The 17,709-nt window shown below is 42.1% G+C and overlaps 1 protein-coding gene across 2 annotated transcripts in view; it reads left to right on the forward strand.

Annotated features, from left to right (window-relative positions):
• Positions 1-17,709, forward strand: part of ptdss2 (phosphatidylserine synthase 2) — a 40,592-nt gene that overhangs the window by 6,920 nt on the left and 15,963 nt on the right. For both annotated transcript variants that reach the window (XM_029668792.2, XM_029668793.2), the window contains exons 3-4: positions 12,536-12,637; positions 13,941-14,023. In XM_029668792.2, the coding sequence (XP_029524652.1) occupies positions 12,536-12,637; positions 13,941-14,023 (185 nt within the window). The remainder of the gene's footprint in view (positions 1-12,535; positions 12,638-13,940; positions 14,024-17,709) is intronic.

Consider the following 17,709-nt stretch of genomic DNA (forward strand, 5'->3'; position numbering starts at 1 on the left):
GCTGGTCATGGATGCACCTCAGCCACGCTCAAGGTCCTAAACGACATCATAACCGCCATCGATAAGAGACATTACTGTGCAGCCCTATTCATCGTCCTGGCCAAGGCTTTCGACTCTGTCAATCACCACATTCTTATTGGCAGACTCAACAGCCTTGGTTTCTCAAATGACTGCCTCGCCTGGTTCACCAACTACTTCTCAGACAGAGTTCAGTGTGTCAAATCGGAGGGCCTGTTGTCCGGACCTCTGGCAGTCTCTATGGGGGTGCCACAGGGTTCAATTCTCGGGCCGACTCTCTTCTCTGTATACATCAATGTTGCTCTTGCTGCTGGTGATTCTCTGATCCACCTCTACGCAGACGACACCATTCTGTATACTTCTGGCCCTTCTTTGGACATTGTGTTAACTAACCTCCAGACGAGCCTCAATGCCATACAACTCTCCTTCCGTGGTCTCCAATTGCGCTTAAATGCAAGTAAAACTAAATGCATGGTATTCAACCGATCACTGCCCGCACCTGTTCGCCCGTCCAGCATCACTACTCTGGACAGCTCTGACTTAGAATACGTGGACAACTACAAATATCCAGGTGTCTGGCTAGACTGTAAACTCTCCCTACAGACTCATATTAATCATCTCCAATCCCAAATTAAATCTAGAATTGGCTTCCTATATCGCAACAAAGCATCCTTCACTCATGCTGCCAAACATACCTTCGTAAAACTGACCATCTTACCGATCCTCGACTCCTGTGATGTAATTTATAAAATAGCCTCCAACGCTCTACTCAACAACAAACTGGATGCAGTCTATCACAGTGCCATCCGTTTAGTCACCAATGCGACCTGTATGCTCTTGTTGGTTGGCCCTCGCTTCATACTCGTCGCCAAACCCACTGGCTACAGGTTATCTACAAGTCTCTGCTAGGTAAAGCCCCGCCTTATCTCAGCTCACTGGTCACCATAGCAGCACCCACTTGTAGCACGCGCTCCAGCAGGTATATCTCATCTTTCCTTCCAGTTCTCTGCTGCCAATGACTGGAACGAACTGCAAACGTCTCTGAAGCTGGAGACTCATCTCCCTCACTAGCTTTAATCACCAGCTGTCAGAGCAGCTCACAGATCACTGCACCTGTACATAGCCCATCTGTAAACAGCCCATCTGTCTACCTACCTCATCCCCATACTGTATTTATTTATTTCTTGCTCATTTGCACCCCAGTATCTCTACTTGCACATTCATCTTCTGCACATCTACCATTCCAGTGTTTAATTACTATATTTTAATTACTTTGCCACCATGGCCTATTTATTGCATAAACTCCCTTATCTTACCTCACCTCACTGTATATACTTTTTGTTTTCTTTTGTTCTACTGAATTATTGACTATGTTTTGTTTATTCCATGTGTAACTCTGTGTCGAATTGCTATGCTTTATCTTGGCCTGGTCGCAGTTGCAAATGAGCACTTGTTATCAATTAGCCTACCTGGTTAAATAAAGGTGAAATAAAAAGAATGGTGTTGCAGACTCTGGGGCCTTTCAGAATTATTTATATATATATATAATACTGCTCAAAAAAATTAAATGAACTTAAACAACACAATGTAACTCCAAGTCAATCATACTTCTGTGAAATCAAACTGTCCACTTAGGAAGCAACACTGATTGACAATAAATTTCACATGCTGTTGTGCAAATGGAATAGACAACAGGTGGAAATTATAGGCAATTAGCAAGAGACTCTCAATAAAGGAGTGGTTCTGCAGGTGGGGACCACAGACTACTTCTCAGTTCCTATGCTTCCTGGCTGATGTTTTGGGCATTTTTGAATGCTGGTGGTGCTTTCACTCTAGTGGTAGCATGAGATGGAGTCTACAACCCACACAAGTGGCTCAGGTACTGCAGCTCATCCAGGATAGCAAGAAGGTTTGCTGTGTCTGTCAGCGTAGTGTCCAGAGCATGGAGGTGCTACCAGGAGACAGGCCAGTACATTAGGAGACGTGGAGGAGGCCGTAGGAGGGCAACAACCCAGCAGCAGGACAGCTACCTCTGCCTTTGTGCAAGGAGGAGCAGGAGAACTGCCAGAGCCCTGCAAAATTACCTCAGCAGGCCATAAATGAGCATGTCTGCTCAAACGGTCAGAAACAGACTCCATGAGGGTGGTATGAGGGCCCGACGTCCACAGGTGGGGGTTGTGCTTACAGCACAACACCGTGCAGGACGTTTTGGCATTTGCCAGAGAACACCAACATTGGCAAATTTGCCACTGGAGCCCTGTACTCTTCACAGATGAAAGCAGGTTCACACTGAGCACGTGACAGACGTGACAGAGTCTGGAGACGCCGTGGAGAACGTTCTGCTGCCTGCAACATCCTCCAGCATGACCGGTTTGGCGGTGGGTCAGTCATGGTGTGGGGTGGCATTTCTTTGCGGGGCCGCACATCCCTCCATGTGCTCGCCAGAGGTAGCCTGACTGCCATTAGGTACCGAGATGAGATCCTCAGACCCCTTGTGAGACCATATGCTGGTGCGGTTGGCCCTGGGTTCCTCCTAATGCAAGACAATGTGACCTCATGTGGCTGGAGTGTGTCAGCAGTTCCTGCAAGAGGAAGGCATTGATGCTATGGACTGGCCCGCCCGTTCCCCAGACCTGAATCCAATTGAGCACATCTGGGACATCGTGTCTCGCTCCATCCACCAACGTCACGTTGCACCACAGACTGTCCAGGAGTTGGCGGTTGCTTTTGTCCAGGTCTGGGAGGAGATCCCTCAGGAGACCATCCGCCACCTCATCAGGAGCATGCCCAGGCGTTGTAGGGAGGTCATACAGCCACGTGGAGGCCACACACACTACTGAGCCTCATTTTGACTTGTTTTAAGGACATTACATCAAAGTTGGATCAGCCTGTAGTGTGGTTTTCCACTTTAATTTTGAGTGTCACTCCAAATCCAGATCTCCATGGGTTGATTAAATTTGATTTCCATTGATAATTTCTGTGTGATTTTTTTTTTTTTGTCAGCACATTCAACTATGTAAAGAAAAACGTATTTAATAAGAATATTTCATTCATTCAGATCTAGGATGTGTGATTTTTTTTTTTTTGTCAGCACATTCAACTATGTAAAGAAAAACGTATTTAATAAGAATATTTCATTCATTCAGATCTAGGATGTGTTATTTTAGTGTTCCCTTTATTTTTTTGAGCAATAATATATATATATATATATCTCTCTTACCCCACAGTGTATTTAACCTCATGATGACATGTTACAGACTAGCGCTTGGCTATTCCTACAGCAGCATAGCCCACAATGTGTTAGAATAGATCGGTCTATTCTTTATGTCAGCATCTACTGGAGTAAAGTCCATGTTTCTCTTAATATTAAAATGGAGAGGGAGATGTGTGTGTGTGTGTATATATATCCCTATCCTAGAGAAGTTAACTATGTCGTGTCTTTACTATCATTAAATTGAAGACACAACTTTATCAAAGATTCCCTGTAATTAGTATAACGCGATCAAAGTAATTAATCGTGTAACTAATTAACTAGGAAATAGGGGGCACCAAGGAAAGTATTCAGATTATAAAGTTATAATTTCCCAATATAACCTTTCAGATATTTTCATATCTGATCAATAGTCTTCTGATTAATGATTTATTTATTTTACCTCACGCTAGTCTCATTCCAAACGTCGTAAATTGTTGGCCATCTGCACGAACCCAGTCTTGACTGAGTCATCCATACATCAATTGTCTTTAATCATTTATTACTAACTAAGTAATTCACAGAAATGCGTAAATATGGTTACATGAAATGATAATGTACCCTAGTGGGCTGAACCGACATGGCAGCTTGTGAGACAGAGGGGCAATGGTGGGTCGACTAAGAAGTCCATACAGAGTTAATTATAACAATTAAAATGCTAATCCCTTACACAGGAACGCTCACTCATTCGGGAACAATTGCAATCAATATATATATTTACGCTCAGTGTGTCGTCTTGATCGCTGGTGAAAAGTTCATTTCTTTTGCAGAATTGTCCGTTTCTCTCCCTCTGTTGTGGTTGGAGGGGATTGTTCAGTCACATTCGTTATACAATGGATGTTTCAGCGATTGTCAATCTTCTCGTTCAATGATGCCGAATTCCTAGCTGCAGACTAGTAATTAGTACCAAAGTCTTATTCTGTCGGAATCGATAGTCTAAGAGTTTTAACCCGCGTGGTATGGTTAAAAGATTCAGCAATGGTCTACAACCTTCAGTCCCTCTCCTACTGGAGAAAAACATGGTCTGCTGATAATTTCTCAAAGTGGGGTTTTATTCAGAGTGGCAGAAGAGGGCTGTCCCAGGATGTCTTACCCTAACTGGGCTCAGGGGCAGTCCTCTGATTTAGTTCAAATCAAAAGGGAATTGTCCACAATCATATTACACCATTATTCAGCCAGTGTCATCCTCACTCATTCATCTTCTACAACATTTAGATGTAAACCTCATATCTGAGGCTTTCATATAAACAGAGTTATGGTAATCCAATTTGTAAGTCGCTCTGGATAAGAGCGTCTGCTAAATGACTTAAATGTAAATGTAATGTGGCCACACAGTCTCTTGAGCTTCCCAAGTTGTGACAAACGCACCAGTTCGTAGCTGGATTCTTCACCAATCTTTTACACTTTCTCTGGAACATGAAATTTGTTCATACCTCACGTTCTGTGAGGTGGAAGGTGTCGTTGCACCAATGTGTACCTAACCATAAACATCCAACGCCTTTAAAATCAATACACAAGTATATATTTTTTAAACCTGCATATTTAGTTAATATTGCCTGGTAACATGAATTTATTTTAACTAGGGAAACTGTCACTTCTCTTGCGTTCTGTGCAACAGAGTCAGGGTATATGCAGCAATTTGTGCCGCCTGGCTCGTTGTGAACACCATTTCTTCCTAACAAAGACCGCCAACTTCACCAAACGGTGGATGATTTAACAAAAGCACATTCATGAAAAAAGCACAATCGTTGCACGAATGTACCTAACCATAAACATGAATGCCTTTGTTAAAATCAATACACAGAAGAATATATTTTTTAAACCTGCATATTTATTTAAAATAAATTCATGATAGCAGGCAATATTAACTAGGCAAATTGTCACTTCTCTTGCGTTCATTGCACACACAGTCAGGGTATATGCAACAGTTTGGGCCACCTGGCTCGTAGCGAACTAATTTGCCATAATTTTACATAATTATGACTTAACATTGAAAGTTGTGCAATGTAACAGCAATATTTAGACTTAGGGATGCCACCCGTTAGATAAAATACGGAACGGTTCCGTATTTCCCTGAAAGAATAAACGTTTCGTTTTCGAAATGATAGTTTCCGGATTTGACCATATTAATGACCCACGGCTCGTATTTCTGTGTGTTATAATTAAATCTATGATTTGATAAGAGTAGTCTGTCTGAGCGGTGGTAGGCAGCAGCAGGCTCGTAAGCATTCATTCAAACAGCACTTCCCTGCGTTTTTGCCAGCAGCTCTTCGCAATGCTTGAAGTACAGCGCTATTTATGATTTCAAGCCTATCAACTCCTCAGATTAGGCTGGCAATACTAAAGTACCTATTAGAATGTCCAATAGTCAAAGGTGTATATGAAATATAAATGGTAAAGAGAGACCTAGTCCTATAATAACTACATCCTAAAATGTATTCTCTGGGAATATTGAAGACTCATGTTAAAAGGAACCACCAGCTGTTCTGAGCAAGGAACTTAAACGTTAGCTTTTTTACATATTGCACTTTTACTTTCTTCTCTAACACTTTGTTTTTGCATTATTTAAACAAAATTTAACGTTTCATTATTTGAGACTAAATAGATTTTATTGATGTATTATAATAAGTTAAAATACGTGTTCATTCAGTATTTTTGTAATTGTCATTATTACAAATATATATATAAAAAACATCAGATTAATCGGTATCTGCTTTTTTTGGTCCTCCAATAATCAGTATCGGCGTTGAAGAATCATAATCGGTCGACCTCTAGTCATTCTGGCCAAACAGTTCTATTTTTGCTTCATCAGACCAGAGGACAAAAAGTACGATCTTTGTCCTCATGTGCAGTTGCAAACCGTAGTCTGGCTTTTTTATGGTGATTTTGGAGCAGTGGCTTCTTCCTTGCTGAGCGGCCTTTCAGGTTATGTCAATATAGGACTCGTTTTACTGTGGATATAGATACTTTTGTACCCGTTTCCTCCAGCTTCTTCACAAGGTCCTTGGCTGTTGTTCTGGGATTTATTTGCACTTGTTGCACAGAAGTATGTTCATCTCTAGGAGACAGACCGTCTCCTTCCTGAGTGGTATAGTATAACGGCTGCATGGTCCAATGGTGTTTATACTTGCGTACTATTGTTTGTACAGGTGAACATGGTACTTCAGGCGTTTGGAAATTGCTCCCAATGATGAACCAGACTTGTGGAGGTCTACAAATGTTTTCCTGAGGTCTTGGCTGTTTTCTTTTGATTTTCCCTTGATGTCAAGCAAAGAGGCACTGAGTTTGAAGGTAGGCCTTGAAATACATCCACAGGTACACCTCCAATTGAGTCAAATGATGTCAATTAGCCTATCAGAAGCTTCTAAAGCCATGCCATCATTTTCTGGAGTTTTCCACGTTGTTTAAAGGCACAGTCAACTTAGTGCATGTAAACCACTGGAATTGTGATACAGTGAAATAATCTATCTGTAAACAATTGTTAGAAAAATGACTTGTCATGCACAAAGTAGATATCCTAACCGACTTGCCAAAACTATAGTTTGTTAACAAGAAATTTGTGGAGTGGTTGAAAAATAAGTTTTAATGACTTCAACCTAAGTGTATGTACACTTCTGACTTCAACTGTATATCGACATAACCTGAAAGGCCGCTCAGCAAGGAAGACGCCACTGCTCCATAACCGGAATTAAAAAGCCAGACTATGGTTTGCAACTGCACATGGGGACAAAGATCTTACTTTTTGGAGAAATGTCCTCTGGTCGGATGAAACAAAAATGGAACTGTTTGGCCATAAATGACCATCGTTATGTTTGGAGGAAAAAGAGGGATGCTTGCAAGCCGAAGAACACCATCCCAACCGTGAAGCAAGGGGGTGGCAGCATCATGTTGTGGGGGTGCTTTGCTGCAGGAAGGAGTGGTGCACTTCACAAAATAGATGGCATCAGGAGGAAGTAAAATTATGAGGAGATATTGAAGCAACATTGCAAAGGCGTCTTCCAAATGGACAATGACCCCAACCATTCTTCCAAAGTTGTGGCAAAATGGCTTAAGGACAACAAAGTTGAGGTATTAGAGTGGCCATCACAAAGCCCTGACCTCAATCCAATAGGACATTTGTGAGCAGAACTGAAAAAGCGTGTAAGCAAGGAGGCCTACAAACCTGACTCAGTTACACCAGCTCTGTCAGGAGGAATGGGCCAAAATTCACCCAACTTATTGTGGAAGGCTACCCGAAACGACGTTTGACCCAAGTTAAACAATTTAAAGGCAATGCTACCAAATACTAATTGAGTGTACTGTACTGTATGTGAACTTCTGACCCACTGGGAATGTGGTGAAATAAATGATTCTCTCTACTATTGTTCTGACATTTCACTTAAAATAAAGTGGTGATCCTAACTGACCTAAGACAGTAAAAATGTCCTATGATTAAATGTCAGGAATTGTCAAAGCTGAGTTTAAATGTATTTGGCTAAGGTGTATGTAAACTTCCGACTTCAACTGTACCCGTCTGCGGTGTATATGAGATCAATGTGACACTTAGATTGCACGCAGTTGGACTTTATTTAACTAATTCTGTGACTTCTGAAGGTAATTGGTTGCACCATGTCTTATTAAGGGGGTGAATATATGTTATTTTCTAGATCTTTTTTTAGAAGGTAACTCATGTGCAAAGCATTTCCATGACCATAGTTATCAGCTGTATGTGTGATGGTGAAGTCCTTTTTTCTTTTTTTCATGCTCTTTCTTACATGGCCCTCTCTCCATTTGGTCTTACAAGCTGTCATATCGGTTTAGTTCACTAGGGACCTTTCACTGCATTGGATTAGTAACCAATAACTCTACTGTGTATGTGATTATTTAGTTAGCTAGTAAATAAATTAAACCAATTTGTGTATTGCTGATTCATTTATGCTAGGGTTCTTGCAGATATCCAAAGATTTTGCACAATTCAAAATGAGACTTATAGAAGATAACAATTCCTTGATGGCTGAAATGTAGGCGATATATCTTTTAGTTAATTCGAAAAAAGGTAACTCATAAAACAAACTTAAGTGGTGCCCCAGGATTGCTGATGTGGTAATTGTTACATGAGTAAATTAAACATTGTTTTATCAAATCGATTATCATCATCACATTAATGATAGCCAAAGACATGACACTACCAAGTGAATAGTGGTCTGTGAGATGGTCTAGGCCTTAAAGCTAGTCAATTGGAGTGTGCTGATCTTTTGTTTGGTGCCTGCATGGAAGGATGTCCCAGCAAGCTTTTCTCCCCAGTGGTTTGTTGTAAGGCAGGAGTCATACAAAAAGCTCTCTCCTGCCAAAGGGATTACAGAGGGAGAACAACAAAACCACATGCCCGCTCCATGACTCAACATCACCATCTTGTCATATCAGGCCAATGCGATCCGCATACAACACCTCCTTTATGGCGGCAGCTTTATTCCCCTCTGTGCTCCATGTGTTTTTATCATTATCCCTTTCCCTCCCCCTCCCTCCATCACTTTACATTTCCAAATCAAGGATACTCTATTGATAGGACATTTGGACAAATATTGCCACGGCCAACCTTTTGCGAAATCTGCACGGAGCCTTCACCGTGCACTGCCACTTTAAGAGAGCATGAGCAGTAAGGAAGGAGGAAATAAAGAGGGCTCTTTGGGGAGGGTGTAACGGTTTTCTAATGGAGAAGGAGAGTCGGACCAAACTGCAGCGTGTAGATTTCGATCCATGTTTAATAAAACAACGTAACACGACTCAAAATATAAACTCAACAAAACAATAAACGTAATGAAAACCCGAAACAGCCTAAACTGGTGCAAACTAACACAGACTCAGGACATCAAGACACTAAGGACAATCACCCACAATACAACCAAAGAATATGGCTACCTAAATATGGTTTCTAATCAGAGACAACGGTAAACACCTGCCTCTGATTGAGAACCACTTCAGACAGCCATAGACTCTCCCAGAACACCCCACTAAGCTACAATCCCACTAAGCTACACACCACATACAAAAACCCATGTCACACCCTGGCCTGACCAAAACATAAAGAAAAACACAAAATACTTCGACCAGGGCGTGACAGAGGGGCTCTTGGGTGGCGCGACAGTTTGATTGTGTGTGCTGTGCAGCAGAAGTTTTGTTTTCAGCGTGTGTAGTTTACAAAGTATTTAACTCTATCATCGGTGTAATCGCTCTAGGTCGTGGTTGTTTTCGTTTGGGATTGCGCCCGTTATGGATCGCATGGATTAGTAGCAACATTGTTGCGAAACTTTGACATACGAACCATCGGACAGTCAGACAGTACACCTGCACACCTGAAGACCACAGCTAAGATCTCTCTTGTTCTTTCTCTTTTTCTCTTCCCTCTATCGTTCCAGTGCTTTACCCTGCAACAGACTCTATTTTTCCAATGCACTTCCCATTGAAGTTCATTAGAGCTGGACTATTATTGCCCTGCCAGAAGTATTTGGACATTTTAGTTAAAAGGGAGGTTGCTTGCGAGTTGTGTATTGTTATGTGAACTGTATTGAGGTGTACTAATGACATGTGGCCGAGAAGATTGTGGACATTTTTAAGGCCTTTGTTGTGTCTATGAACACCCCCCACATTCATACCCTCTGCACTCCTCCACTGGACGATAATACATATTATTGCAAATCCTCTGTTGATGACTGGGTTCTTTCTTGTATGAACTTTCTTGTATGAAGTCTGCCATTATTAGTATTATTATTATTGTATGAGGTATTCTTGTTGGGGTTACCCCTGTGATGTGGGTTTTATATGGTGTGTATTCTTTTTTTTAATCTCCTCTGGCAAACAGGCTACACTCTAGGCAGTCTCTTCTGCTGATGTGTGTGTGGGTCTGGTAGTGGTACTCTCTCTATTCTACTCTTTTCCTTTCGGCATGGTTAATACCTGCCTGGCGCCCGAACAAAATCATTCTTTACCCCTCTCTAATAAATACCGCTACAAACTCACTTGTTTGACCAGCTTTTCAAAACACTTCATGGCTACCGACGTGACTACTACGGGCGGTAATAATTTAGGCAGGTTACCTTCGCTTCCTTGGGCACATGGACTATGGTGGTCTGCTTGAAACAACATGTAGGTATTGTAGACTTGGTCAGGGAGGGGTTGAAAATGTCAGTGAAGACACTTGCCAGTTGGTCCGCACATGCTTTGAGTACACGTCCTGGTAATCTGTCTGGCCCCACAGCTTTGAATTTTGACCTGTTTAAAGGTCGGCCGGAACAGCTGGTGCATTCATGCATGCTTCAGTGTTGATTGCCGCATTTAGCTCGTCTGGTAGGTTCGTGTCACTGGGCAGCTCCTGGCTAGGTTTCCCTTCGTAGTCTGTATTTGTTTTCAAACCTTGCCACATTCACTAATATTGACTCACTTCTTGCAGCAGGCATTATAGAAAATTGACACAGTTCTCAAAAACAATCTCAATCATAAGCCCACATGCTAATCAGTAGCTAGCTTATCTTTATATTTCAAGTTTAGCCAACTTAGATCTATTTGCTAGCTAACAAGGCAGAACAGTTGAATAGTCATACACACCCTTCTGTCCGTCTCCTACTGTTTGAATAGCATTCTAGCCTGTCCACTTTGTTCAGATTTGAAATCAAGTGGCCTACCTTATTTCTCACAATGATTGCACATTTATAAGATAGGCTTGACAGGTAGTATAACAGTCTTTGGCTAAAATGCTTCTAGCAGTATGTGGTACAGCAATGCCATGTGTGACAAACTAAGCATTTTGTTTTATCTGTTTTTTTACTAGGTAAGTTGACTGAGAACACGTTCTCATTTGCAGCAACGACGTGGGGAATAGTTCCAGGGGAGAGGAGGGGAATGAATGAGCCAATTGCAAACTGGGGATTATTAGGTGACCGTGATGGTTTGGGAATTTAGGTACATACATTAACATTCCTGAGTAACTACAATGTTGTTAATCCATCCTACTTTATCTCTTAACACAGCCATTACATTTTAACCATTTTAATCATCATTGGCCTCATGGGGAAATCCCTGAACTGTTTCCTTCTTCTCCGGCAACTGAGTTAGGAAGGGTGCCTGTCTTTGTAGTGACTGGGTGTATTGATACACCATCCAAAGTGTAATTAACTGCACCATGCTCAAAGGGATATTCAATGCCTGCTTTTAATTTTTACCAATAGATGCCCTTTGTGGAAAACCTCCCTGGTCTTTGTGGCTTAAGCTGTGCTTGAAATCCGCTGCTTGAATGAGAAACCTTTACAGTTATCAGTGTGTGAGGTGTAGAGCTGAGGTAGTCATTCAAAAATCATGTTTAACACTGTTAATGCACACCGAGTGAGTCCATGCAACTTATTTAGACTTTGTTTTACCTCATGAACTTATTTAGGCTTGCCATAACAAAAGGATTGAATACTTATTGACTCAAGATATTTCAGCTTCTCATTTGTAAACGGTTTTTAAAAAATAAAAAAATCCACTTTGACAATCTGGGGTATTGTGTATAAGATCAGTGACGCAAAATCTCAATTCAATCGATTTTTAAGTTCAGGTTGTAACACAAGATGTAGAAAAGGTCTAGGAGTGTGAATACTTTCTGAAGGCACTGTGTATACAGATCTTTGGTGTCAATAGGAAGGTGCACCCAGCACAGAAGGAGATGAGACCACATGAGAACAAGCGGGCATAAGCGTTCTTTTTTAAAATTTTTAAATGAATTGAATGAATTCGATATATTGCCTAGCCCTATGCTCACCCCGTCTCTCTCAAGAAGGATGGCAGACAGGCATCGTACCGCTCAATGTCCTCTCCCATTCTTCCACCCTTCTCCCTCCTTCTATCGCTCTTTCACACCATTTACCCTATTGAACAACCTCCGACCTACCACTAACATTCCCTCTTTTTCTTTTCCCTGCCCCTACCAGTCTTTTTGGTTAATGTGTGGTAGGTACATACTTGAAACATGCAATGTGGCCTGTTCATATGTAGCACACTTAACTGTGGAGAAAAGGGAACTCTCTCTCAAGTGTACTCAAACTAGGATGCTGTTTGGAGGAATGGTGTATCAGCACGGCGAAGATGAACGGTCTGTTGTCATTGAACTGAATTCGCCCAAGAAGCTCAACTCTTTCTTACACACACACACACACTGCTCATTGCATGTCCAGCCAATGAATGTTGCTGATTCTTCTTGCCACACTGTCATTGATTGCCGCTCTCTCTCCTCACCCTCCCTCTCTGTCATTGCAGGAGAGCACATACAGTCACTGTGCTTTTCATTCTCACGTGTGTGTTGGTCTATGTCACTCTGTTGGAGGAGACGCCCCAGGATACGACGTACAACACGAAAAGGTCAGCCATTCGGTTACGCACACACGATGTCTCTCTTCTATAATCTTCTATAATCATGCAGCACGGCGACACACACTTAGTCACGACTGCTTGTGTGAAAGGAATCACTTCCACCTCGAACAGCCAGTCACCTTCAGCCCAGCTGGCTTGTAAGCACAGTCAGCAACAGTCTTTTAGGTTCCTCCTTTATTTTTAGCTTTGACTGTTCAGTTCTTGAGCACTTTTTTTTGAAATGTCAAAATAGATATTGTATGGTAATACGTGCTCAACTCTTACGAAGTTCTGTAGCGTAAAGATGCTGTGAAGCCTAGTAAAAAATCACACTATTATGAAAGAAATGGCCAGCACTCAAGCAAATTCAAATATTAATGGCTGTTGTATTCTCCATCGAAGATTGCAAGGCATAGATATAATGTAGGAAAAAGCTAGGTATTGACTAATGGATGCTTTGGGGAGCAGAGGACTGTTTCTATTCCCACCCCCCTGCTTTGGTACTAGTCATTAACATGTACTTTTTTTTGTACGTTTTGTGACTATGATGTAAGTAAGAACTTTAAGAGCCTTTGCATGGTCTTAAGCCGTTTCAGTGAGTTTTGCGAGCAGAGGAATTTGGCAACATTGGGGAGTCTTCAGACGGAGGAAGTGTGTTTGCACGTTTGTTTCTGTGTGTAGTATTAGTGTTGGTGTTACTTAGGAAGGCGTTAACCCCAACCAGCTATTCCTGTTATCTGTGCTGACAATCCGATGGTCATTAACGGGATTTGCCGTGGTCAGCGAGGCCCAGCTCGCCTGGGAGATTAGAGCCCACTACAACTTCTTCCCCCCCGGGTCACAACCGACGCCACTACCCTACTGCATGCCTGGCTGAATGCCTTCACCTGAATGCACTGATCCCCTGGGGGTGGTTGTCTCACGCACCTAGGCTTTCTCACCTTTTCGCCTCTTCAGTCATGTGCACTGACATGATGGGTACAGCTAGCATATGCCACACGTACTCTGCTTGCCTGGGCCCTGCCCTTAACTTGCCTGGTCTTCCACCTCTAAAACTTGCTCTTTCACCCACCTTGACCTACAGAACAACCTCTAAGGAGGGCTGAAAGTAAAATGATGATTTAATGCTCTTTAGCCAAAACATGGGTCAAATAATGACATTTTAATGCAAACCATGAATTCCAGTCCATGTATATAGATGTCATAATATTCTAAATGTATCTTTTTAGTCATCCTGTAAAGAGGACTGAGCTGTATGTGAGTTTATCATTAGTTGTTCTATTTACTGAAGTCTGCTTGTGTTTTCTACCAGAGGGATTGTGGCCAGCATCCTAGTGTTCCTCTGCTTTGGAGTGACACAAGCCAAAGATGGCCCATTCACCAGACCACATCCAGGTAACACAACCTCCAGCCGCAGTGCAAATACTCTACGCATTTCTGCTTCGTCGTGCTGTTGTACTTCAGTGTATACGAGCCTGCCAAGCCTTTTGATACGTAGGCTAAGTGCATTGACATGGGACATGCTCTCAGCAAAACTACATCCTGTCCAAAGAGACACCGTTAGTGAGTCAACATGGTCACTTTTACACTTTGAAAGAAGAAAAAGAGGGATTTAATGCTTTTGTGAAACCGAAAACCTATAATATTCTTCCCATATATGGCTTGCGGTGAATCGCTGCTTTCAAAGATGGTGGTGCTGCAGCACTGTGGACATGTCAAACATAAAAAGTTGTCAACTGCCGTGGCAAGCACAGGTGTAAATCAAACTCTGCAATGGAGTATTGTTCTCCGGTCTTATTTTTATATTTCACCTTTATTTAACCAGGTTAGGCCAGTTGAGAACAAGTTGTCATTTACAACTGCGACGTTTGCCAAGATAAAGCATAGCAATTCAACACAAACAACAGAGTTAGACATGGAATTAACAAACATACATTCAATAATACAGTAGAAAAATCTATATACAGTGTGTGCAAATGTAGTAAGATTTAGGGAGGTAAGGAAATAAATAGGCCGTAGTGGTCGACGTAATTACAATTTAGCAATTAAACAGTGGAGTGATGGATGTGCAAGTAGAGATACTGGTGTGAAGAGCAGGTCTGTTCTTCCTCTGAAAATGTCTTCAGTGGGGAGAGAAAGAATGCATGTCTGCTTCCAGATCAATATAGATGTTTGGAGGCACAGCAATGGAGTGGGCCATGAAGACTATCCTGACTGTGTGAAGTACATACAGATTACATACACTGCATCAGATTACAATGGAGTGGGCCATGAAGACTATCCTGACTGTGTGAAGTACATACAGATTACATACACTGCATCAGATTACAATGGAGTGGGCCATGAAGACTATCCCGACTGTGTGCGAAGTACATACAGATTACATGCACTGCATCAGATTACATGGGGATTACAATACATCCGCCAGATTCGTACGTCGGACTGCCAAGATGGTGAAGCGTGATTTGTCACTCCAGAGAACACATTTCCACTGCTCCAGAGGCCAATGGCGGCGAGCTTTACTCCACTCCAACCAATGCTTGCCGTTGCTCATGGTGATTTTAGGCTTGTGTGCGGCTTCTCGGTCAAGGGAAACCATTTCATGATGCTCCCAACGAACAGTTCTTGTGCTGACATTGCTTCCAGAAGCAGTTTGGAACTCTGCAGTGAGTGCTGCAACCGAGGACAGACTATTTTTACACGCTTCAGCACTCTGCGGTCCCGTTCTGTGAGCTTGTTACCTACCACTTTGCGGTTGAGCTGTTGTTGCTCCTAGACGTTTCCATTTCACAATAACAGCACTTAGAGTTGACCGGGGCAGCTCTAGCAGGGCATACATTTTACGGGTGTGGCTAAAATGGCCAAATCCACACATTTTAAGGGGTGTTCACATGCTTTTGTGTGTGTATATAGTGTATCTATACTGATCAAAAAGTGTATTTCTCTCAAATTTTGTGCACAAATTTGTTTCTATTCCTGTTAGTGAGCATTTCTCCTTTGCCAAGATAATCCATCCACCTGACAGGGGTGGCATATCAAGAAGCTGATTAAACATAATGATCATTACACAGGTGCACCGAGTGCTGGGGACAATAAAATGCTACTCTAAAATGTGCAGGTGCACACAAGACAATGCCACAGATGTCTAATGTTTTGAGGGAATTGGCATGCAGACTGCAGGAATGTCCATCAGAGCTGTTGCCAGAGAATTGAATTTTCATTTCTCTACCATAAGTGGCCTCTAATGTCGTTTTCGAGAATTTGGCAATATGTTCAACCGCAGTGTAACCAAGCCAGCCTAGGACATCCACTTCCGGCATCTTCACCTGCGGCATGGTCTGAGACTAGCCACCCAGACAGCTGATGAAACTGGGTTTGCACACCAAAGAATTTCTGCACAAACTGTCAGGAACCGTCTCTGGGACGTTAATCTGCATGCTCGTCATCCCCACCAGGGTCTTGACCTGACTGCTGTTTGGCGTCGTAACCAACTTCAGTGGGCAAATGCTCACTGGTACGCTGGACAAGTGTGCTCTTTACGGATGAATCCTGATTTCAACTGTACCGGGCAGACTGCGTGTGACGTGTCGTGTTGGCAAGCGGTTTGCTGATGTCAATCTAGGGACCAGAGTGCCCCATGGTGACAGTGGGGTTATGATATGGGCAGGCATAAATTGGACAACGAATTCAATTGCATTTTATCGATTGCAATTTGAATGCACAGAGATACTGTGACGACATGCTGAGGCCCATTGTCGTGCCATTCATCCATCACCTCATGTTTCAGCATAATGCACAGTCCCATGTCGCAAGGATCTGTACGCAATTCCCGGGAGATTAAAATGTCCTTTCTTCCATGGCCTGCTCACCAGACATGTCACCCATTGAGTACGTTTTGGATGCTCTGGATTGACATGTACAGCAGCGTTTTCCAGTTCCCGCCAATATCCAGCTGTACTTCACACAGCCATTGAAGAAGAGTGGGACAACATTCCACAGGCCACAATCAACAGCCTGATCAACTCTATGCAAAGGAGATGTCGTGCTGCATGAGGCAAATGGTGGTCACACCAGATACTGACTGATCCACGCCCCTTACTTTATTTATTTATCTGTGACCAATATCTGTATTCTGTCAAGTGAAATGCATAGATTAGGGCCAAATCTGTTATCTGTGACCAACGATGCATATCTGGAACGTTGACTAACAATTTCAATAATAATGATTTGAGCCCACTTATACATAATACATAATTACACCATCATAAGCTTCCTATTCTACCTTCCTGAATAAATAATTAATTTAGGTTGTTTAAAAACTAATGCTAAAATAAGAACTCCATAATGTTAATCATAAATGAATAAGTGCTATGCTTATAGCACACTCTATTTCTATGATCATATAAAACATGTGTTTGTTAATATGTAGGTGTATGTAGCCTATAACAATGTTGGAAAAGATTTGTTTCTTTTGGTCTTGTATTCTGTTAGCACAGTATGTTTTAATTCATATGATCTCATATTAGAAGTGATGTGCTCTACCCTGACAGTTGTTTTAACTTGGTAATTTCGTTAGACATGTTTTTCACTCAAGTGTTGGAAAATAGCAATTCATGATCACAATTGCAATTTTTTGGGGGGGCCAGATATGGCAATTTGTTGTTTTGTCCAAATCGTGCAGCCTTAATGCAGAGACAGATTTGGCATTTTCCTGTGTGTCGTTTCAAGCACCACCAGTTGAACAACTTTTTGTTTATTTAATCGCGGCATGTGCATTGGTCAGGAACAGTGGAAACTGGGAATTTGTCTTTTACAACTTGTCCCATTCAGCTGTGAAACTCTGAATTGCACAATTCAATCTGAACATTTACCATATCAGCAATATTTTTCATGTCCTACCTGAAATGAAAGCTGTCTGAACCTCTTGTGGTAACATCACAGGTGCATATTTTTCCAAGGCACATTAGGAGATCAGATCATAACATAGTATGTAGAGTCAGATGAGCTGAACTGTGAGTACATCCGTTTCTGTGAGGATCTTGTTATTCCCAAAAAGAAAGTCTCAACGTCTTCCCCAATAA

Source organism: Oncorhynchus nerka, linkage group LG9a (assembly GCF_034236695.1).
Source record: "Oncorhynchus nerka isolate Pitt River linkage group LG9a, Oner_Uvic_2.0, whole genome shotgun sequence".
NCBI lineage: Eukaryota > Metazoa > Chordata > Actinopteri > Salmoniformes > Salmonidae > Oncorhynchus > Oncorhynchus nerka.